Raw genomic sequence first — 24,143 nt, 5'->3', positions numbered from 1 at the left:
GAGGGAGAAGAAGAAACGTTTTGCAAGAAACGTTCTTGCGCTGATTTAGGCGACCCAGGAGCGTGCGTCCACGTCCCCTACAATCCTTGCACTATCTTCTCCCCAGGGATCCCCACGCTTCCACGCGACCCTTCAGGAGCAAATTCCGGGTGGGCGAGCGGGTGGTGGGAATGCAGCCGCAACCCCCCCCCCGCCCGACCCCACGGGCCACGTCCGCACAGCCCGGCGGGCCACACGGGGGCTGGCGAGGAGGGGGCTCTTGCACGTGCAAGCATCCCCGCTCCTCCCGGCAGGCGCGGCGCCGGCGTTCCCGCGGCCGCGCGCCGCCCTCCGCGGGCGTGCACGCGAGACCCGGCGCTCGGAGGCGGCCGGCCGGCCGGCCGCGCACTCTGCACACGCTCGGCGGCGGCCTCTCGCCAACCACTTCCGGGGTTGCACAGAGGATCCGGGGCTGAGCCTGGCGGTCCGGCGGCGCTTCCTTCTGGCTGGCGTTGCAGAGCCGCCGCTGACGTTGGCTCGCTGGCTGGCTCGCTCTGCAACCGGGCGCCCCTTCCCGGCGGAGGATGTGGTTCTTCTCCCGGGACCCGATCCGCGACTTCCCCTTCGAGGCGGCCTCTCCGCCGGAGCCGCCGCTGCTGCAGCCGGGCGGCGTTTGGCAGCTGCACCGCGGGCGGAGGAAGGTGGGCCGGCCCGCTTTTTCCCCGGGGCGGGGGCGCAGGCCGAGGTCCGTCCGGGGAGGGGGGCTTTGCCAGGCGGGACCCTCGATCGGGGCCGGGGCGCTGCGGAGAGGCCTCCCCTTTGGGGGGGCAGGCGGGCGATTTGGGGTCTCCCCTTCCTTTTGGGCGGGGGGTGCCCTGTGCAATGGAGGTGGGGAGGGGGCTGCAGGGGCTGCCCTCGTGTACCCCTGCCCGGGTGCGTCTGCATCCCTGGGATGGCTTGTGCCTGGGGCTGAGTCATTTAACGCAGGGTTTCTCAACCTTGGCGGCCTGAAGATGGTGGACTTCAACTCCCAGAATTCCCCAGCCAGTGTGCAGGCTGGGGAATTCTGGGAGTTGAAGTCCACCCATCTTCAGGCCGCCAAGGTTGAGATGCTGGCTGGGGAATTCTGGGAGTTGAAGTCCACCCATCTTCAGGCCGCCAAGGTTGAGATGCTGGCTGGGGAATTCTGGGAGTTGAAGTCCACCCATCTTCAGGCCGCCAAGGTTGAGATGCTGGCTGGGGAATTCTGGGAGTTGAAGTCCACCCAACTTCAGGCTGCCAAGGTTGAGATGCTGGCTGGGGAATTCTGGGAGTTGAAGTCCACCCATCTTCAGGCTGCCAAGGTTGAGATGCTGGCTGGGGAATTCTGGGAGTTGAAGTCCACCCATCTTCAGGCTGCCAAGGTTGAGATGCTGGCTGGGGAATTCTGGGAGTTGAAGTCCACCCATCTTCAGGCTGCCAAGGTTGAGAAACCCTGCGTTAAATGTCCTCCTCAATCATGGGACCCCACTCATTTTTCCTGCTGAGGTTTCATGATATTACATAAACAAAGACCCTGTTTTTTTTTTTTCCAGTAACCAGGTTTAGCAGGGTTCTGGTGACCCTGGCTGGGTTTGCACTATTCAGTGTTTCTCCACCTTGGCAGCTTGAAGACTGGTGGACTTCAACTCCCAGAATTCCCCAGCCAGTGTGCAGGCTAATGCCAACCTGTCACTTTTGCAACGAACCACAGCTATGTTTTTCAACTATGTCAATATTTGAAGAGCTTCTACGTCAGTAAATACAGAATAGCCTTTTCCAAAGCTGAGTTAAATGTGTTGCCGTTTAAATATGCAATAGGGTAGATTTCAGAAAATTCCTGCCTTTCAAAGATTTTGTCCCTGTAAGGGTGCGGATCCTGAAATGGTGGATCGTATTTTAGAGTATTGTGAATTTTGTAAGAGTCTTCAGCAGGAGGTTATCACGCCAATTTCAAAATCCAAACCAGGAAGAGAGACTTCTGAGCATGTAAAAAGTCTATTTGCAGATGAAAAGCCTAAGATTACAGTGGCAACAGCCAGATTTTTAACCATGGCTATAAAAACAAGGTTTTTAGTAATAAGTCAATGCGTTGGGGTTTTAAATGTATTATGTAATATTTATTAAATATTTTGTTTGTTAAACTGTTTTATCTACTGCCAAGTTGAGATTATATTTGTAACTTGCTTTGGGGCCTTTCGGCTGTAAATAAAATTGATTGATATCAATCAATATCAATTGATTTATTTTGGCCGTAAATAAAATTGAATTCTGGGAGTTGAAGGCTGCAAATCTTTAAGCATGTGGGCTGGGGAATTCTGGGAGTTGAAGTCTTCAAGCTGCCAAGGTTGAGAAACCCTGCGCTATCTCCTTCATGACTGAATTTCTGAATTTCTGGTTTCGGAATGGATTTGCACCACAAAGTGGGCTAAGCTAAAATGGGACAGGCACCTGCCGCAACCTCCCCCACCAGGAGTAAGGAGCTACAATTCCCATCTCCCCGCTCCAACTGAACCCTGAGCACCCAGGGGTATCAAACATGCCCACCCCTTCTCCACAAGGAGCCAGGGGCAATGAGGAGGTCGGAGTGTGCTGCGCCGGATTAGACCAAGAACTGCTGGCCAGGTCTGAGCAACACTCACAAGCTGGGTTCAGACAGGGTTGGGTCTTCAATTTCAGGGGTAAGAATCAGGCGATCACCTTAAACCAGAATACGGTTAATTTGGACACTATGTTCTTCGTTAATTTGGGTTTAGTACGTTGTGTGAACCCATCCAGTGGCAATAATAATAATAATAATAATAATAATAATAATAATAATAGAAGAAGAGGAAGAGGAAGAAGAAGAATTTAAATTTATTAAACTTTATTCCACCCACTGTCAACAACCTGGGCAGCTCAAACAATCAAACAAAGACATTACAATCAAATCAAAGGGTCTTCACAGCTCTTCTAAGCAACAGGGGAGTGGGGGCCACCTGGATCTCGGGGGCTGCCCGCTTGGCCAGTCGATTGTGGTCTGCTGTGTGGCCACCAAATAACCACCATTCTCTCTCCCCACACGATCCTGTTAATTTTCTTTTTCTGCAGACCACGGGTGAATCCATCTCCCTCTTCGTGCACGAGGTGAAGCCGGGCTCCGAGGAACAGCTCCAGCTGGCCAAAACAGCCTTTCGGTTCCTCAAGACGCTGCGGCACCCAAATATCTTATCCTACATTGATGGCTTAGAGGTATCTTAAGAGGGTTTGGGCAGCGTGCGTTTGAAACCCAGACAAGACCTCTTAGGAAGCAATGCTGAGGCTTTGGATCCAGAAGCCCTTGTTCTTATTATATTTTCTTTTTTCTTCCACCTAAAATGAGTTTCAAGAAAGAAAACTGAACCTTACTGTTAAGCTCCTTGCATTCACACAACATGTTTGACCAGTTAGGTTCCTGGCCAAGCGGCTGCCTTCCCACGTCATGCTGGATAGTGTTAACCTGGCTCAGCTTTATGGCGGTGGCTTGGCATGTTGTGGGGGCCCGCTTGCGGTGTGGAAATCCGAGTGAATTTAGCTGTCTGGACACGGCAGGGAAGAGAGACTGTTTTCCGTGTGAAAAGCATGCAAAATCAGGCTGGGAAAAGTGTTTTCTGGAGCAGGAAACGTGACTATTTTATTACTGGCACGACTGCACCTGCTTGTCTTTTGCCCATTTGCCTCCCCATTGAAACAGGGCGTGGTGAGAGTTGTGTTTTCCTCTTGGCTCTGCAGACGGAGAAGAGTTTGCACGTGGTGACCGAGCCGGTGGTGCCTCTCCCAGCCTACCTGGTGTCGAGGGATGGGAAGGGCCTGAGCGAGCCGGAGATCTCCTGGGGCCTTCATCAGATTGCGGTGAGTCCTGGGGGAGACCAGCATCGGGGTGGGGGGATGCTGGGCTGGACCCCTTCACTTTCAGGAGCCAAACTGCCTGCTCGGAGCAGCTGCTTAATCAAAGACAGTTAGAAGGGTCCTGAGGCTGATGAAACCCGGGGCTTGCCTAGCCCAGCGTTCTGTGTTACCCGGCGGCTGACCGCTTGCTCACGAGCCGTTTGCAAAGGTGGACAGATAGCTTTCTTCTGCTGCGGTGGTCGTAAAGGCGAACCGGTTGCCAAGCGCCCAAATCGTGATCACCGCGGGGACGCTGTGACAGTCACAAGTTGGTTTTTTCAGCACCGTCATAAGTCTGAACCGTCACTAAACGAATGGTGAAGTGAGGACTCCCTGTAGCCTCAGATCCTAAGATGGCCTAGTGGTCTCCCATCCAAGAGTGAACCAGACCCAATTCTGCCTAGCTTCCTTGCAATGAACCATGGTCAGCCAGGTGCTGCCCCCATGAGAAGAGGTTCTTATTAAAACCATGCCAATCAGTGACCGTCCCTACATTCCAGTGGCAGGGAATTCCATAACTTAACCATCAGTGGAAAGCTCAGCTTCTTCCCCAAATTTCCCTGCCTTTAGGTTCAAGAGTTGACTCTGAATTCTATGATTCTGAAGGAGAGAGGAAAAATATTTGTGTTTTTCACATCATACATGATTTTGTATACCTCAGTCACAACTCCTGTTCTTTGCTCTACATTTGAAAACACTTCGATGCTGTAATCTTTTCTCAAGGAGCAGCTGTTTTAAAACCCCTAATAAATGCTCTTTTCTGCATCCTTTTCCATCTCTGAAATTTACTTTGTTCAGATGGGGCCAGAACTGGACGCTGTCTTCCAAATGCAGAATCACCAGAGATTTAGATAAAGGCTTTGCCTATGCAGCAGTGTTTCTCAACCTTGGGAACTTTAAGATGTGTGGACTTCAACTCCCAGAATTCCCCAGCCAGCATGGGGAATGGGGAATTCTGGGAGTTGAAGTCCACACATCTTAAAGTTCCCAAGGTTGAGAAACGCTGCTATACAGCATTGGCAATTTTATTTCTATCCCTTCCCCACCACTTCCAAGCATCAAATTTGCCCTTTTTTTTTTTTTGCTGCAGGAGACAGACCCCGGCGAGCCCCCAAACCCCTATTTTCTAGGTTTATATAATCATTTTTTACTATAGGCTGCCCATATAGGCTGAGTTTGCATTTGTGTAACCAAACCAACAGCTGACCTAAATGAAGGTTAACATACTGGTTATCCCACGGTGTGGCACGTCACAAATTCTAAACCGCCCCCGTTTAGTTGTCTCGGAAGACTCCCTGCCTGCGTTCACAAGACACGCTTATCCTTGTTATTGAATTAGACCGTTTGGGGTGGTCACACCACAGACCGGAGTGCCAGTCAGTTTAACGGGGCCAGTTCTTGCAACAGGGGACAGAAGCCAAGATTGAAATGTGCCAAGTTGGTATGTTTATTCCTTCGCTAGGCTGATATCCTGCCTTTCCTGCAGGAATTGAGCATGTGTGAATGCAGCTTCATTGACCAGGTTAAGTGCGCAATGTAAACCCAAACTGAGGTTGTGCGTTTTCACCGCTCCTTTGCTGTGACCTGGCGTCCCTCGCTTGACCACTCTCTGTCCCTCCTCCCCAATTCTTCCTAGAAAGCCCTCAGTTTCCTGGTGAATGACTGTCACCTCGTCCATAACAACATCTGTACCAGTGTGGTGTTCGTGGATCGTGCTGGTGAATGGAAACTCGGGGGGTTGGATTACATGTGCTCGGCCCAGGGGGACGGGACAGTGCCACGAAAGGGGGTCCTAGAGCTGGAAAAATATGACCCTCCCGAATTTGCTGACAGCACCAAAAACACTGGAGAAAAATGGTGAGTTTTCTTTTCTCTCTTCCTTTCTTTTTTTAATTGGAATTCCTTTAGTCCAGCGTTTCGCAACCTTGGCCACTTTCAGATGCATGGACGTCAACTCCCAGAATTCCCCAGCCAGCATGCCTTAAGACAGCCTTTCTCAACCTTTTGAGCCTGGAGGAACCCTTGAAATATTTTCCAGGCCGTGGGGAACCGCTGCCCATTCAGGCCCAAATGCAGGCCAGAAACTACAAAATTATTCTATTTGTTTCATGGGTGGGCTGTAGACTTGCATGAACAGTGTTCCTAAACTAAAAATAAAGAGTGAAATTTTCCTTTCATGTGAAGTTGCCCAAATTTGAAATATTTTTTAAAATAAATTGTGATCTCCCAGGGAACCCCTAGTGACCTCTCGCGGAACCCGAGGGTGCCACGGAGCCCTGGCTGAGAAACCCTGCTTTAAGATGTGTGGACTTCAATTCCCAGAATTCCCCAGCCAGCATTCAGAAAGGCGTGAAATATCCACACGGATTGGAGACACCCTACGTGCGCGTGGTCCTGACCCCCCCAGGGCTACATATGACCCCCTGAGAGCTTTGGGATGCCACTTGGAGACGTTGCATCAGTTTCCACCAAATTGTCCTTTAAAATACAGAGCAGGAAATTATTAATAGTTTCCAGGGATCGAATTAATGAAATCTTAAGTTCAACGAAAAGTGCTTAAATTTAGTTTTGGCCTCTCCTGCTCCGGGGAGGGTGGGCAGCAGCTGGCCACAGGTCAAAGGTCAAATTAGTTTTGCTAATCTTCTAGCTGCCTACCCAGGGGGTCCCACTGGTGCGCCCAATCCTGTAAATTCTTCCCATGGTTGGATTGGGGCCCTGGGAATTATTTGGCATCGATCTTGCCCTGAAAATATGGGCAGGGTTCACACACTGCTAACTGCTAACCTTTGTGTTAGCAGAACTAACAGCTGAATTCAGACATCCGTGTACAGCATCCAGGGGAATCAACTACAGGTAGTTCTCGCTTAATGACCACAATTGGCACCGGGATTTAGGTTGCTAAGCGAAGCGGTCATTAAGTGAATCTGATCCAGTTTTATGACTTTTTTTGCAGCAGTGCTAAGAGAATCACATGGTTGTTAAGCAAGCCACGTAGCTGTTAAGTGAATCACGTGGTTCCCCTTTGATTTTGCTTGCCAGAAGCTAGCTGGGAAGGTTGAAAATGGTGATCACGTGACTGCAGGATGCTGCACTGGTCATAAAGGTGAACCGGTTGTCAAGCGCCCAGATTGTGATCACGTGGCCATGGGGATGTGGCAGTGGACGTAAGTGTGAGGACCAGTTGCAAGTCAGTTTTTCCAGCACCGTCGTAAGTCTGAACTGTCACTAAATGAGTGGTTGTTAAGCAAGGACTACCTGTACCTCAGGGTTGAACTGATGGCTTGGTTCGCATAAGGCTCTCTGTTTGAATCTGGGTTCTCAACAAAGGCACAAGCCCGTTTTAGCCCGGCTTAGCCTCCTGTGGGAACCCACTCACCATAGACTGTTGCTTGCATGGTCTGTGTAGTATTTTTCAGGGTTAAATCTGCCCTGAAAACACTCCAGCTGTTCGTGGGGTGTGTGGGGCTAGTCCTCATGATCCTGACTTGACTTGAACCCGCTTCCTGTGTGTGGTGGTAGGTCAGCAGACATGTGGCGATTCGGCTGCCTCATCTGGGAGGTCTTCAACGGTCCCCTGCCCCGATCTTCCTCCCTCCGGTCTCTCCACAAAGTAAGTCCGTTGAATCAGAACTTTTAATTGCCATCTTGGATGCTATTTTATACTTTATACATTTACTTATACCTTATGTAATATGTCTTATTTTTATTGGATTTTAATCTTTTTTAGCTTTATTGTAAACCACCCAGAGTCCCTCTCTTGGGGGAGATGGGTGGTGACAAAATTCGATCAATAAAATAAAAATAAATAAATCAGTCTCTTTGGCTGGGTTTTCATGACACCTTTCAGAAAGTTCATTTAACTGTGGCTGACCGAACTAACCAGATTCTCTGGGTTCACACAACCAGGGTCAGCTACATAAAGCTGACATTTACCACAGGCTTTGTTTGACTCAAGAAGTGGGCTGGGTGCAGATGGGCATAACTCCGTTCTAGACTGGGCACACCACACAGTTGGCTAACTGGAGTTGGCTGGTGGTGTGAGCACTGGGTGGTGTGAATTCCTTCTCTCTCCACCCCCAGAACTAAAACATGGGAGTTTGTGGGTTGGGAGCCAACCCTGAAGTTAATACAAGTGGGCTGGCTTGCTAGGGGTAAAAGTCAGGTGGGTTCCCAGAAGTGGGTTAGGGGGTTGTTTAAGCAATACACAATTGGCAGAGCAATGAAGGTGTGCCTGGCGCCACCAAGAGCCGGGTTCTAGTCCCCCTACAACCACAGATGCTCCTTTGGATGACTTTGGGCCAGTCGCTTCCAACCTACCTCACAGGGTGGTTGTTATGCAGGAAAATAGGAGGCAGAATCGGTAGTCCTCAACTTATGACCACAATTGGGACCAGAACTTCTGTCACTAAGCAATGCAGTCATTAAGTAAGTCGCAACTGATTTTATGTCCTTTTTGCCATTGTTGTTAAGTGAATCATGCAGTTGTTAAACAAATCCAGCTTCCCCCATTGACTTTGTTTTTCGGAAGCCCCCTGGGAAGGTCACAAATGGCGATCATGTGACCCTGGGACACTGCAACCATCACGGGTTGCCAAGCACCAGAATTTTGATCACATGACCACGGGGACACTGCAATGGTCATAAGCGCGAGGACTGGACATAAGTCACTTTTTCAGCACCGTCGTAACTTCAAACAGTTATTAAATGAATGGTCGTAAGTCGAGGACTACCTGTAAATATTGCAGGACATGGCGGGGGGACTATCCTGTAATGCCAGGTTTGAATATTTTCTTCATCCTGCTAAAAAAAGCACACTTAAGGCATGTTGGATATGTCTTTTGCCACCTTCCCCATCCTGGCGCCCCCCTCAATGTGCTAGAAGTCTCCTGGATTTGCACCGTGGGCTTAACCAGATCAGCAAAAGACCCAGGGATCGCATTCATGCATGACGCTACGCTTGGCCATCTTTCATCTTAGCTCAGTTTAGGTGCTCCTGGACGGTTTAGCGCATGATGCAAATCCAATCCCTTTGGTTAGCTTATATTCTGTACGCCCGGAAAATGGGTTCACTCCCTAAAGTGAAGCATGTTAGGTCAACCCCGTAAGATTCAGCTTTCCAAAGAGAATGACTCGACGTTGTTGTGGGGAAAACGGGAGGAGGAAGGAGTATTAGGCACGTTCGCCACCTTGAGTTACTTATAAAAATAATAAAGGCGGGATAGAAAATTAAATAAATAAATAAAATAAACTTGGGGGAGCGAGGAGGCTGCAGGTTGCATAACTGCCGATGGAACTACCCGAGACTTGGACCTGCATTCCCTCTCTTGCTTCCAAGTCTGGGTGGGCCAGCTTGGTTTGGAGAATCCCCCTGCTTCTTCTGACCTGTCTGCCTGCTTCCTTCTCTTCCAGATCCCCAAGTCCTTGGTCCCCCATTACTGTGAACTGGTCGGTGCCAATCCCAAGCTGCGGCCCAACCCAGCCAAGTTCCTGCAAAATTGTTGTGGGGCGGGAAGTTTCATGGACAACAAGTTTGTGGAGACCAACCTCTTTCTGGAGGAGATCCAGGTGAGAGCTGGGAGCATGCTGCCTGTCTCCCAAAGCCTCTTAGCCTGCGTTTGCTTGATTTTATGGCTTTCCGTGGGGCTAAATTGAGGAGAGGGCCGTAGTGCTTAGTCAAAGAACCTGTTTCAGACGTGGAAGATTTGAGGTCCCGTCCTCCATATCTGGAGGCGGTTTGCCGTTCAGCTTGGGCCCAGTAAAATAGAGGACGCCATAAGGAACGATGTTCCTGTAGAACAGGGTTTTTCAACCTTGGCCACTTGAAGGTGTGGACCTCAACTCCCAGAATTCCCCAGCCAGCCATGCAGGGATACAGTCCTGGCCCCTGTGAAGCTTGGGGGTGTCCCCCAGGTCTATCCCAGACGTGCTACGGGAATGACCTAGTCAATCTGTCTGGAGACGTGATCCAGTGCCTCTAGAATGGCATGTAATGAACAGGGGTGGATTTTGAGGGCACCTCAGTGAAACTCAGCTTAATGGCCAAAAAGAGTCGGATACCTCAGAGGGAGGGTGAGAAATATCCTGACACTCTTTTAGGTAGCATCTGGAGTCCTTTGCTCCCCTTGCGGGGGCTCGTAACAAAATGGGGTATTTTTGCTGGTGGGGATACATCCACTTGAGAAATAGAACAGATTATAGAAATCCCTGGGTGTAATGGTGAGTGGGAAAGACCTTGGGAGATGGAGCAAAGAGATGCTGCCAAGGGAACGGTCAGATAAGAGGCAGCTGAGCCTGCAGCTGGATAGTGGGTTGGGCAAGAGGCTCAGAAGGGGCCCTCCCTAGTTTCTTAGGCTGTAAAAGAGATGGGGCAAAGATTGTCCTTTCAGACTTGCAAAATTCTGTCAATGTAGCTTTACTATAAAGTAGAACTAGCCCACCTGGTTGTGATTCCTAACTGGCTTACTCCACAAGGCCGACCCTGGGGAACACGGGAAGCTTTTAGAAGTGTGTATCTTTCCGTGAGGTTGGGATGGAGTTGGGGAACCCTGCAGGAGGACCCTCTGCAGAACCTGGTTCCAGCCTGGCTGGAGATCTGATTCCCTCGTCGGAACGACTCACACCTCCGATTCATTCCACGCCACCCCCTTCCCCGCCTCCTCGGAAGAGCCCCCCCAGCTGGAAAGGGCTGGCAGATCTGATCCGGTAACTCCTCTTCTTGCAGATTAAGGAACCGGCTGAGCGGCAGAGGTTTTTCCAAGAGCTCAGCAGCAACTTGGACACTTTCCCGGAGGACTTCTGTCGCCACAAGGTCCTGCCCCAGCTGCTGCTGGCATTCGAGTTTGGGAGTGCCGGGGCCGTCATTCTCACGCCACTCTTCAAGGTGAGCCGCGCTGGAGAGCCTGGGGAGGAGACGCGGATCCCCGGGGCTGAAAAAACAGAAGTGATTCCGAAGAAGTTGGGAAAGGATTCCCAACAGGATTCCCTGCCCTAGCATGCTTGTTGTGCACGTGCAAGACGCTTAACTCGACAGCAAAAGTCCATGTGAAGGCATTCGCATGACATACTAAACCTTGGTTAGGATTCCTTTCGTGGTGTGGCATCTTGTATGAACCCAGGCCGTTTAGTCAGCTTGGGATTCAGTCTACCCTGTGACTCCGGAAATGGGTTAATTGAGTAAACCAGGTTAAATGTGTGAATCCATCCACGTTGTTCCCCTTGGCAGGAACAGACCTGTGGTATCATGCTTGAATTGCCCTAGTCCAGCCTTTCTCAACCTTCTGACCCTGGAGGAACCCTTGAAATATTTTTCAGGCCTCGCTTGGGGAACCCCTGCACATTCAGGCTCCAAAATGGGGCAGCAGTTACAAAATTGTTATATTCCTTTAATGTTTAGGCCTGTACAGATGCACTAACAGAGTTCGTAAACTAAAAATAAAGAATGAAACTTACCTCTTGAATGTGAAGTTGCCCGAATTGGAAATAATGTTTTAAATAAACTGCGATCTCCCAGGGAACCCCTAGCGACCTCTTGTGGAACCTGAGGGTGCCACAGAACCCTGGTTGAGAAACCCTGGTAGGTTAATGTAGGACTTCTAGGGAAAATACTTAAACCCAGCCAGGTTTGTTTTTGTTGGCAATGGCTCTTCTTCGACGTTCTCCCATTATCAGACAAGTAATTTATCCTGGTTAATTTTCTGAGGTCAGCCAACAATACACCGTCCTGCGTTCCCGCCACATGCTAGATCCCCCAAAACGAACAGGATAAGCAGTGTTAATACTCACCAAACTCAGGGTGTTGTATGAAAACAGGCAATTGATTTGCACATGTTGGGCTTTGAATAAAGTCGTTAGTGCCACCCTGTTCTGCATCTTTGTCGGAAGAGGGGGGTTTAATTTTTCTCTGTCAATAAATGCATTCATCCCATTCTCTCCGACCCGTCTGTTGTTTTTGTTTTCACTTCTGCCGCCCTCCAGGTGGGAAAGTTTTTGAACGCCCAGGAATACCAGCAAAAAATCATTCCTGTGATTGTGAAGATGTTCTCTTCCCCCGATCGGGCCATGAGGATTCGTTTGCTGCAACAGGTTGGCAAGTTCCCAAATCAAATGCCTGTATTTGTTGGGGGGGGTGTTAGAGGAAGCAAGTGGTGTGTCCTCATCTATGTCTTTAAACAGGTCGAAGTCGGATTTAGGCCTGCATGGGTTGAGCGACCGAAACCAGTGGACTTTAAAGGCATTCCTTAAGTCGGCCAGGCAGAAGGACTCTGGTGGCCCCCTTTCCTGCCTTTTAATAACATTTGTTAGTTGGAAAAGGGGCTACCAGACTCCTGATTTTTTGCTGCAACCGACTAACGGTGAACTGCTGAAATTGTAGCTGTGGCTAGTTCTAGATCTGGCCTATCGCTGAAGCTGCTGAGTCCAGAAGTCTGGTCCAGCCAGCTGCATTTGATCAGAGAAGAAATATCCAGGTTTGGGATCACTTCGAGTGCCCGTGCTGGTTGGAGAGAGCCTAATCAGAAAATGGTGGATGCAGGACTGGCAATCACCGTGGATAATCTCAGACCCCATAGAAGTGCACCGATACAGGTGGTCCTTGCTTAACTACCACAATTGGGACCAGAATTTTAGTTGCTAAATGAAGCAGTCATTAAGCGAATCCGACCTGATTTTATGACCTTTTTGTGGCAGTCGTTAAGCGAATCGCATGGTTCTTAAGCGAACCACGCAGTTCCCCATGGATTTCGCTTGCCAGAAGCCAGCTGGGAAGGTCGAAAATGGCAATCACAGGACCACAGGATGCCGCAACGGTCATAAGTGCAAAGTCAGTTTTTCGGCACCGTCGCAAGTCCAAACCGTTGCTAAGCGAATGGTCATTAAGCGAGGACTACCTGTATCTCCATTTCACAGCGGGCAACACATTTCCCCCAATAGCCTTTGAGTAAATGCCTCTCAGATTAATTAATTAATTTCCGTGTTCTCAAGTTCCATACCCAAATCCAGTCCTTCCTGTCCTCTGCCCCCACCTTGCCTTCTCTGTCCCCAAATCTCTGACCTGAACCCCACGCGCTTGCTTCAGCTGCATTCACACAACATACGGAACCACTGAGGAATGGTTTTGTGCTGTGCAGAATCAGCCTGTGAAGTCGGCTTCTAGTTCAGCATGCTGGGCCAATCCAGAAAACGGGCAGCTGTGAGGTCACATGTTGTGTGAACATAGCTCAGCAGCCTCAGATGAATTTACTCTTTCCGTAGACCTCCCCGTCACTTACAAAACCTTGTTTTCACTTATGATTTCCCGCTGCCTCCCTTTATAGTATGTAAGAGCTGTGAATGCTAACCCCTGCTGTTGTCGTGATCATTGTTTCTGCTGCTGTGCTTCATGGTTGTGCTTCAATAAATAGTTTATTGCTGCAGGTTATGTTTGTCCAGGTTCACCCAACAGGCTCAACCAGGGCAGTGAAAGGCCTAGTTGCACCCACACTATAAGACAGACTTGGTTAGTTGTTAACCTTGGTTTGTCTTTTTCTGGCTTAGCCGTTGCACAAACCCAGCCTGCTGGATTAACGTATAATGTAGCCCAGTGCTTTTCAAACTTGGCCACTTTAAGATGGGTGGACTTCAACTCCCAGAATTCCCCAGCCAGCATGGCTGGCTGGGGAATTCTGGGAGTTGAAGTCCACCCATCTTAAAGTGGCCAAGTTTGAAAAACACTGTTGTAGCATATTGTGTAAATCCAACAAGCGGTTAATTCAGAAACCATTAAGCATTTGTGAGAATCTACCTCCAAATTCTGTTATTTTCCACCGGGAAGAAAGAAAAGGTGAGAAACGAAGCTCTTTTTCCCTTTGAGAGTTTCTTGTTCCGCATTACAAGTTCGTACCCCTACTTGCTTGCTTTGAGGGAAGGTTGGGAGCAAAGTGCACTGTGTGAATGCAGCCCATTGGGTTAGCTTGTGGTTTCAGGGCCCCGTGGAAACCTAGAAAACGGGTCTCTTGAGTGCGTTGTGTGAACCCAGCCTCTCTGCGCACGGTGCAAGGGAGGGAGACACGTCGCGGTTGCATCCTGTATCTGTAGCACCGACTGACTGCAGGCGTTTGCCCACCAGATGGAACACTTCATTCAGTACCTGAATGAGCCCACGGTCAACACCCAGATCTTCCCCCACGTAGTTCATGGCTTCCTGGACACCAATCCAGCCATTCGGGAGCAGACGGTGAAGGTAAGGGCGTGGTGGTGTAATGGCATGTGGGAAAGTCCTTGGGAGACGGGGCCAAGAGACGCAGCCAAAGGAACGGTCAGATAAGAGGGAGCTGAGCCCGCAGCTGCATAATGGGAGGAGAAAGAGGCTCAGAAGGGGCCCTCCCTGGTTTCTCAGGCCGTAAAGGAGACGATGGGAGATTTGTACTTTCAGACTCTGCAAGATTCTGTCAATGTGGCCTTACAATCAAGTAGCATTAGCTCATCTGGCCATGTTTCCTGCCTGGTCTACCTGGGAAGGCTGACAGCCCCTGACCCCTTCCCTGTCTTCGGCTGAAGGTGTGCCATAATGTCTCCTCCCCGGGAAGCAACTGGGCCCCTTCCTCCAAGCCGTTCTCTGCCCTGGCACCCGTTCTTCCTGGCCTTGGCTCACTTGCCCGCCCCATGGCCCCTCGCTCAGGGTCTCCTCTCTTGTGTCCCCCTCCACAGTCCATGCTGCTCCTGGCCCCCAAGCTGAACGAGGCCAACCTCAACGTGGAACTGATGAAGCACTTCGCCCGCCTCCAGGCCCGCGACGACCAGGGGCCTATTCGCTGCAACACCACCGTGTGCCTGGGCAAGATTGGGCCTTACCTCAGTGCCAGCGTGAGTGGGCGCAGGGCAGGGAGAGCCGCCGCAGACCAGGGCTCCGGAGCAGCGGACGGGGCCCTCCCTTGCTCAGAAGCCACCAAGCTTTAGCAGGAGTTGATTCTGGGAAGGAGGATGTGGGAAACTGGCCACAGGGTCACAAACCACATTGTGGCCGCATTCACACAACAGGCTACGCTAACCCATTTAGGCTAACCTAACCCAGTTAGGTTCATTGTGTCGTTTGAAACTTGGCCTGATCGAGTTTGGGTGGGGAGCAGTTGACCATAGGAATGCCACCGTAACTTTACTTTCCAAGACAATCTGCCACTGCCCCATGGCTGAAGGATTAATCCTTGGTTAACAGCCTCGCGTGGTGCGGGGTGTGAGCACAGCCAGTGCAAAGTGCACATTTTATTTAGAGGTTTGCTTCAAACTCCAAAGCATATCAGCACACAGGACTTGCACAGCCTGCTTTGTTCATGTGGACAAATGAATCCATTGTCTGGGATGTTAAGCACGGGGCCTGGGTTTTAGGGCTAGCTTTTGATGCTCAACCACTGAAAAAACGAAGCAAGGTTAAACCTATTTTGCCTTCACACCTTGTGCAGCCACAGTCTCCAGGAGTGGCTGGTTGCATGTGCGAACAAGCCAACCCTGTGCTGCTTTGGGCAACAAACAAATGGCCTTCAGAATATAGTTGAAGTCCGCACATCTTAAAGCTGCCAAGTTTGAAAGAGGCTGGTGTAGTGCATTGTGAGAATCAAACAAGGGGCTAATTTAGGGCAATTTATTTGTAGCTTAGCATTAATGTGTGAGTGCACAGGGTACTGAACCTGAATTAATGTCAGAATCACAAGATTGGAAGGGCCCTCAGAGGTCATTTAGTCCAACCCCCCCTCGCTTGGCGCAATGTATCTTGTTTGCGTTATTCTTTGTGTCGAGCTTAGCCCTTGAACCAGCACCCTCTGATAGATAGAATACAGTAAGTCAAAACTTGATAATTGCACTGGGGGAGCAGGCAAAGTGAACCAGAATGCAATTAAACCCTTGGCCAGAACCCTCGTATTTTGTGCTGAAGTTTTTTGTTCCAGGTGCTCTAACGTTGTTTACTGGGTGTTCTCTCTACAGACGAGACAGAATGTCTTGATATCGGCCTTCAGCCGGGCCACGAAAGACCCGTTTGCCCCCTCCCGGGCTGCCGGGGTGCTCGGATTTGCCGCCACGCACAACTTCTACTCCATGAAAGAGTGTGCCACCAAAATCCTGCCAGTGCTGTGCACTGTGACGGTAGACCCCGAGAAGACTGTCCGGGACCAGGTGAGGGGTGTGGGCGTGGAGCGAAATCCCCTCAGAGGTTACTGGAGCGGGGCCAGAGAACTGAAGCCTACTGGGGTCTTTGAGAGCAGATCCAATGGACCCTGCGAGGGTCACTCAGCAGACTGGAACGATTACAGGTAGTCCTCAACTTACGACCACAATAGGGACCGGAAAATTTGTCGTTAAGCGGTGCGGTGTAAGTCACTTTTTTCAGTGCCGTCGTAACTTCAAACGGTCGCTAAACAAATGGTTGTAAGTTGAGGACTACAGATGATGGCAGAGCCCCTGCCCTACATGCGTGCACTTTTGTGATCTGAGGGACGGGACACCAGGGAAAAAGCAGAACCGAAAATGAAGGCTTTTTGACCAAATATTGGTGAAATTGACACCAAGGAGAAAAACACGGGCTGGTCATTAACCTTGCACTGAGCCAGAATGTGGCTGGGATGGTTTCCTGGGCAGGGGCTGAGTTCACATAACACACTTAGCTAGTCTCAAAAGGGGTTGGGGGGATTCAGCAGGTTGTGGGGAACCCAGCCAGAAGTTAAACGTGCTACAAACTGGGCCATCCGATTAGGCCATCCTACGATTTATCGGTTGGGGCATCCCCCTTACATGGTGTTTTGTTAATCCAGGTTTAGCATGTAGCTTGTTTGGTGAACCTAGCCAGTGTGCTTTGTGAAGTCAGCCGGGGTGGAGGACAAACCACATTTCATTGCTTAGCGTGATGTGGGAATGCAGCTGCTTTTGTATCATTCACCAAACCGTGGTTAAACACGTGTGGGTGGCTGCAGTGTGGGGACCCAGCCACTGAATCATCCTTCCCTGGCTAAAATGGGGGTAGATACCTTTGTGACCTTCTCCATCCTCTCCACGGTTGGGTAGAACCGCAAAGGATGGCCATCCAAGGCTCTGGAGTCACACATCACATTAAGCCAGGGTTTAATTGATTATAGTTTGTAGAGCTGGAGGGAGGCTTCTCATTGTGCTAGCTTTTTTTTTTAACACCCTTCTTCTTGTATTTCTTTTTTTGCTGGGTTTTTTTCCCCCTTCGGTGATCTTCTCAGGCCTTCAAGGCCATCCGGAGCTTCATGACCAAACTGGAGACAGTTTCAGAAGACCCAACTCAGCTTGCAGAGCTTGGTGAGATGGCCTGAACGATGATCAGGAGGAGCAAAGGGGTTGGGCTCGGAGTTCGGGCCTTGGGGTTTGAGTTGACCAGGGGTGGGGAACTGGCGCCTGAGGACTGAGTGTGGGCCTTGGCCCGCCTTGCAAAGCCCTCCCACTCTGGCCACGCCCCCAGCTTGGAATGCAAGGTCCCGCCCAGCACCTTTAGGCCGCGTGGATCTGGATCGCCAGAGGAAAAGCATTTCCTGGCGTTGCAATGGGCTGGATTGAACCCCGGGCTCTGCCCCCCCCTCTCTCTAGAGAAAGATGTCCAGGCGGCCTCCGTCAGCCCTGGGGTCGGCTCGGCAGTGAGCTGGGCTGGCTGGGCCGTGACAGGGGTCTCATCCCTCACGTCAAAACTGATCCGGACAAACGCTGGGACGACGCAAGGGGCAGAGCAGGTGGCTGAGGACGCCCCGGCCAAGACGCCGTCGGAGCCCCCCAAATCAGGTCAGTGGGGCAGGAAAACGCTGCTAACCAGCCAGGTGGAGTGTTCCAACTTAGCTAGGCTTTGAACGTTAACGGAGCCAAGGAGGACCTGGCCTGGTCAGGTGGGCTGTGTGAACATGGCCAGTTTGTGTATACAGGTAGTCCTCAATTTACGACTGTTCATTTAACTATGGTCCAAAGTTACGACGGTGTCGGAATTGGTGCTTTACAGCCTGTAAAGCACTTCTGAGCATCGCAAAAGTCGCACCACCGCCCGCGTGGTCACATGCTCGCATTTCGGGCGCTTAGCATCCAGCTTGCATTTATGGCTGGTTGCAGCATCCCACGGTCACGTGATCGTGTTTTGAGAGTTTTTTGCCATTTTCCAGCAAAAAAACGTCTGTTGGGGAAGCTGGATTCACTTAACGACCGCCGTAAAAATGGTTGTTAAATCGGGTCCAGTCACATGGTGACTCGAGTCCAGTCCCAGTTGTGGTCGTAAGTCGAGGACTACCTGTGGAATGAATGCGGCCCCATTCACACTCCCTGTTTAAAAGGCATCATTGTGTAAATGCCAAGGCAAAGTTTTTCCAATGTGCTAATCTTGTTTTGGCTTTTTCTGGCTTACCCTGACAGGCAAACCCAGAACTGTTAGTTCATTATTCTGTCATTGGGCTAAATTCAGTATGTGTGCGCACAAGGGGGCACATGCAAGCGTGTGTGAATGCGCTTTCCGAGAACATTGCCACCCCCAGAATCCCACTCAGCACAGAGTTTGTGGCTCTCAGAGCTGGGAATCATGGAACCTCAAGTCCCGCACTTCTGGTTGGCCTGGGGAGGGGGTGGCTGACCTCCTGAAATACGGCCCTTTTATTTATTTTATTCATCAAGATTTTTTTTTCCTACGTCAGTCAGCAGTCTCTTAAAGCCAAGGGGTCCCAAGGCAACAGGCATCAAGGAATTGTGGGTGCTTCATTGCTGGAGGCTTTCAAGAAAAGATCGGACAGTCATTTGTCCGGGATGGTCAGAGGACTCCTGCCTTGGGCAGGGGGTTGGACTAGAAGACCCCCAAGGTCCCTCCCAACCCCATGATTCTGTGAATTAGAGGAAGAATGCAGCCCCATTGCCATAAAGACCGTGGTTTTAACCTCTCAGTCGTATGCTGGTGATGCAGCAGCCAGCAACGTGCTCTTTAACGAGTTGGTTAAACCACGCACCGTTTTGCACAGCCTCAAAGCTCCGCTGAGCATTCAAGAAGAATCCCTGAATCAGTCAGGCTTCAAAGCCTGTTCACAACCTGCAGTGCCAGGGCTGCAGAGATACTCCCCTTTGGAATGGATTCCAGCAAACTTTTTTAACACATTTCTGAAATAAAATATTATTTCTATGCCTAAAGTAGAATTTCTAAAATTTTTCAGCAACTTTCTTTTTTTTTTTTTTTGAGTGGCTCTTTCAAACCAGACAAGATGGGCTGTGTTTCTTCCTTCTATTGCCTTTTTTTTTTTTTAAGGGATCGGGCGCCCCCCTGTTTCCGAGGGAGCAGCTCCTACCCCCTCGAGCCGGTGGGACTTGGAGGAAGACGCGGGGGAAGAGGAGAACACGGCGGACCAGTGGGATGATGAAGACTGGGGCAGCTTGGAGGTAAAAAAAGGGGGGGGCAGCCTAGAAAAGCCTCGGCCTCAAAATTTGGGACTCTGTCTTTGATATGACAACGGCGGCAAGGTTTTTGTATGTGCAAAGATGGAAGGATTCACAAATTCCCGCAGTGGAAGAATGGAGGGTGGAATTAATGGCACTGGCAGAGATGGTAAAACATGGATTAGCGAAAATTACTTGGCTGGATTTGTTTCTGCATGGAAACCGCTCTTGGGACTGTTTGCTTGTATCTGAAAAAAAAATGGTTTTGATTTGGGGTAGTTTATAGAAATAATGTTTATTACGGTTAGAATTAGAATAAGGGGTTAATGCATTATGTATTTGTATCTGTGCTGGAGAAGGTCTGAAGTCACTCCTTCTGTATTTTTTCTATCTGTTTCTGCACTTTTTAGTTTATCTTTTTTCTTTTAGTCTTTCTTTAATCTTTTCTATATTTTTGTGCTTTATCTATATTTTGAAACTTTAATAAAGTTGGGGAAAAAATGCCTCGGCCTCTTGGCCAGAGAGCGGAAGAGGCTAAGAAAGAGCTGAGATGGGTCAGAGATGAGATATCACCCCAATTCATTTATCCTTTCTATTGGGCAACTGCTTGTCTAATTTTAAGGCCAATCATACCATCTCCGTTGCCTGGAAGGTGGACGGGCAAAGAGGCCCCTGTCTGGCCTTTATTCCCCCTTCCCCAGGTCTTCCCCACCATCCCACCTTATCTTTTCTTCTTATTTTTTGATAGCCAATTTTTACTTTCTCTGGAATCAGAGGCTGTCTGGGAACCTCGGCCTTGGGCTGTCTACAGTGGAAGGGAAGGGCCAGAAAAGGCTTTAATTGCTGAATTTTTAAGTAATCAGTTGCTTATCGTTGCTTTTTATGGCATGCACCCAGAGTCACACATCTGTGAGATGGGCGGCTACAGAGATATGATAGATAAGCAAAAAAATGGGCCAGGATGGCGCCATAAAGATTCTACCCCTTTTTGGCACCTGCTCCCTGCGACATACACTCCTCCCCGGTGCCGGCACCCCGTTCTGCCTTCGAGGATTGGAAGGGAATGGCGACCGGACGGCTGCAGCTGTCGGGACTCTGCAACTGAATTTTCTTTTTCCCTTTTTGTCGGCAGCAAGAAGCTGAGCAGCCGAGGAGGCAGCCCAGCGCAGATGACTGGAATAGCCCTGGATGGTCAGAACCAGCCCAGACATTCAGCGGCCGGACAGTAAGTCTGCTTCGGGCTGTCTCTGACTAACCGGGTGCCCCTGTGTTGGCATCCTCCTTCTTCAAGGGAGCGCTCCTTGGGCGTAGTTAGAACAAACTCCCAGCAGATGGCAGCGTGAGACTCGCCTTGCCCAGGTTCAGAGCCAAGTCAGCCTTGGTTTGGACCTGGATGGGAGACCATGTGGTAAGTCACAGCACTAGGCTAGACTGGGAACTCAGAAAGAATCCCGTAGGAAATCCGTGAGAAAGCTGCCTGGGTGGGCCAACATAAATCCCGAAGAACGAGCTCAGCTCGAAGGCAATTTTAGTTAAGAGGAGGTTGGGGCGAAGAAGGCACCTGTGGGGTTAGTGTCCCCATCAAATCTCTGGGCACGATACGGAAAGCCACCTTGTGTCTTGAGTCGTTCCGGCAATTTCTGCCCTGAACAGCTTTTGTGAGGACTAGAAACTTCCCGTTTTAAAATTTGTTCTCGATTTTGCACGGGCAGGGGTCTTTGGAAGCATGCCGAAAACCAGAGGCTTTCCTCCCCCCTCCATTTGCAGGAAAGAGACCCACCCAGGTTTTCAAACCTGCCCAGCTTCTCTTCCGTTTCATAGGCCGCCGGCGCAGTCCCCGAACAGCAGGAGTCGGACTGGGGCACCTCCGCCTGGGATCTGGAGCCTTCCTGGAGCCCTAAAAAGGGGGCAGCCGCCCCCACGGATGACGACTGGGGTAGGAGCTGCGAGGAGCCGCTCCCCTCCGGACTGGGCCCCAAGGCAGCTGGGGGGCCCCACGAGACCAAGCCAGCCAGCGAATATAACTGGGGCAGCTTCGGCCCTGGGGACAAGCCCGATCCCTTTTCCTGTCTCGCCAGGAAGCCAAGAGCAGAGAGGCAGGTGTGTGGCTCTGGGGATGGCAGCCGGTGTTGGGCTGATTAAACCATGGTTAGGCTCATCGTGGGAAGACATCCCTGGCTAATGGAACTGTGGTCCTCAGGGTTCGGGCAACAGGTCCAAGCCAGTCCAGACAACCCAAGGAAAGGGCGAGTGAGCCCTGCTCAGCACACTGGGCCGAACACATTGCACTAAGCCACCATGGAACTGATCGGAGGTTATTGAGCGATTCGCGTCATTTGTGCGGTGGCGTCATCCCACATGGTTTTCATAAGGGCTTTGTTATGCCAGTGGTATAAATTGACGCCAAGGGTGTACATCACAACAGAAATTGGGTCTGCTGTATGCAGAGCCTGTTGCACACAGGTGCAGGGAAACCAGGACACAGAATTATGGAGTTGGAAGGGACCTGTGAGGCCATCTAGTCCAACCCTCTACTCAGGGCAAGAATCCAAACGAACGTGTCCCTAACCGAAGGCTGGCCTTGCCCGCTTCTAGCAAAGGGGGGCCCACCCCTTGAGAGGCCCTGCTTTTGAACTGCTCTTCCAGTCACGTTGAATTTGCATTTAACTGTTGAGTTAAATGCAGTTGGTGATTCCTCCCTGCGAAGTTAATTGTCGCCTTTTGTCATATTCAGCATTACTATTTCATGCAGCTTTCTGGAGGGGCTTGGCAGGGCGGTGCCCAAGTGACCCTTGGTTAGGCATCCCCGTTTGCCACCTAAATCTGGCTGTGACCCTTAGGTTTCCGAGGGGCAGGATGGGGGACTGCTAGCTAGTGTGGGCAAAATTGCGAAAAACAACATTCCATCAATTTCATTCTCGCAGCTGCTAAACTCACAGAAAACACAGTAGGTGCGTTCATATAATGACTTAGCGGGATGGCTTGCTTCGCACAGCACACTGACCCATGAACACCCCTTTCAGCCTTGTTCTGTGTACAGGCAGTCCTCACTTAACAATTGGGACCAGAATTTTGGTTGCTAAGTGAAGCAGTCATTAAGCAAATCCAACCTGATTTTAGAATCTTTTTTGCGGTGGCCATTAAATGAATCACCATGGGGGTTAAGCGAACCACATGGTCATTAAGCAAATACTGTGGTTCCCCGTTGATTTTGCTTGCCAAACGCCAGCTGGGAAGGTCGAAAATGGCAATCACATGACCACGGGACACTGCAACGGTCATAAATGTGAACCGGTTGCCAAGCGCCCAAGTCATGATCATTTCACCGCAGGGATGCATGAGGACCGGTCGCAGCTCGTTCTTTTTCAGCACCGTTGTAAGTCCAAACCATCACTAACCGAATAGTCGTTAAGCAAGGACTACCTCTATTGTCTGAACTCTGCCAACGAGGAGGAGGACAGCATGATTCTGCTTTATATGCCAAGTGTCTGAGATTCAACCCCTGGCATTTCCAGATAAAGTGTGGGCTGGGGAAACACCGTGTGTGAGATGCAAAAGGCTATTTAGCAGTCAGCATAAACAGTTTGAAGCAGGATCACCTCCCAGGCTGCTATTTAAATCAGCCCTTTGTGCTGAACCATGAGGACTGGAAACTTGAGGATGCAAATTCTTCTGTTCCTCATGAAGCCGTACTGATCGATGGGGTAATAACAACACACTAAACCACAAGGTTAAAACTTAGAGCAGCGTTTCTCAACCTTAGCGACTTTAAGGTGTGTGGACTTCAACTCCCAGAATTCCCCAGCCAGCTTTGCTAAGGTTGAGAAACACTGCCTTAGAGGTTTAGGATTTTGGAAATGCCAGCCCAGCCTTTACTCCCTTACATTCTCTGTTTCGCTAGAGAAACACCGATGCCCTGCGCGAATGGTCCCTCGAGGAAAACTGGGCAGCGCTGGACTCAGATCAAGGTATGGCCCCCTTCTGACACACACACACACACCCACGGCTACCCTGAGATGGGCTCTGTAGTCTGCCTGCAACTTTTTCCTTCTGTTCTGGACTTGCAGGGCCCAGCAAGACGGAGCTAGCCCGGAAGAAACGGGAAGAGAGGAGGCAGGAAATGGAAGCCCGTCGGGCCGAGAAGAAGGCTGCCAAGGGACCTATGAAGTTGGGAGCCAGGAAATTGAACTGACACCCCCCCCCCCGCTTTCTTTTTTCTTTTTTTGCTAATGTTTGGACAGCTTGATGCCTCAAAGAGACTGGAAGGAGGAGAGAGAAGGGTCTGCAACTTTGATCCCCCAGCCCAGGGGTTTTGAAAGGGGAAGGGAAGTTCGCAGCTGCCCCCATCCTGTCCTCGGTGCGGGGCTGGCCAACCCCACGCCCAAGCCAAGCTGTGTCGCGCCTCCGTTTCCAATCCGCCGGCTGATTCCTCTGCCTTCAGATAGCTAAAATCGGACTTCCAGAAGCCGGGAGGAGGGGTGTCGGATCCGCAAAGCCGCATCTTTCTCTCCTTGCAAAATCAGATGTTTTGCGCAGCAGCAAAGGTCCGGGACGGTGTGAACGAATGCGTGCCTGTGCGGGCATTAATCACGCCCGCTTCATCAGCGAGGCACAGAAACAGAGAAATAAATTAACTCGTTAAATGAGAAGGTCCAAGAGGGTTCCCACCATCCCTGGTCAACTTCTCTGCCTCTCCACCCCTCTGGATGGGTTCACATGTCGCCTTTCTCCAAGCCTGTTACAAACCTGACATCTTTAACCCTTTTAGAGCTTTGTCTGAAGAGTGGGGGTTTGTGGGAGTTTGCAAATCTGGGAAACGGGTTAGTTCCAAGTGGGAAAACATTTTGCATCTCCTTCCCCTCCAA

At 50.4% G+C, this 24,143-nt stretch overlaps 1 protein-coding gene across 1 annotated transcript; it reads left to right on the top strand.

Annotated features, from left to right (window-relative positions):
• The first annotated feature begins 511 nt into the window (after nt 1–511).
• On the top strand, nt 512–23,963 carry SCYL1 (SCY1 like pseudokinase 1). The gene is made up of 18 exons (XM_063317266.1): nt 512–680; nt 3,088–3,228; nt 3,748–3,867; nt 5,540–5,760; nt 7,423–7,513; nt 9,313–9,468; nt 10,625–10,783; nt 11,878–11,985; nt 14,006–14,119; nt 14,587–14,742; nt 15,856–16,044; nt 17,112–17,187; nt 17,473–17,661; nt 19,151–19,281; nt 20,411–20,503; nt 21,100–21,378; nt 23,180–23,246; nt 23,346–23,963. The coding sequence occupies exons 1-18, from the start codon at nt 564–566 to the stop codon at nt 23,468–23,470; spliced, it is 2,532 nt and encodes an 843-aa protein (XP_063173336.1). The 5' UTR covers nt 512–563; the 3' UTR covers nt 23,471–23,963.
• Nucleotides 23,964–24,143: the final 180 nt, after the last annotated feature.

The sequence above is a fragment of the Candoia aspera genome, chromosome 17 (genome assembly GCF_035149785.1).
Source record: "Candoia aspera isolate rCanAsp1 chromosome 17, rCanAsp1.hap2, whole genome shotgun sequence".
NCBI classification, from domain to species: Eukaryota; Metazoa; Chordata; class Lepidosauria; order Squamata; family Boidae; genus Candoia; species Candoia aspera.
Note: the sequence above shows the minus strand (reverse complement) of the source record. Positions and strands in the feature narration are given on the sequence as shown.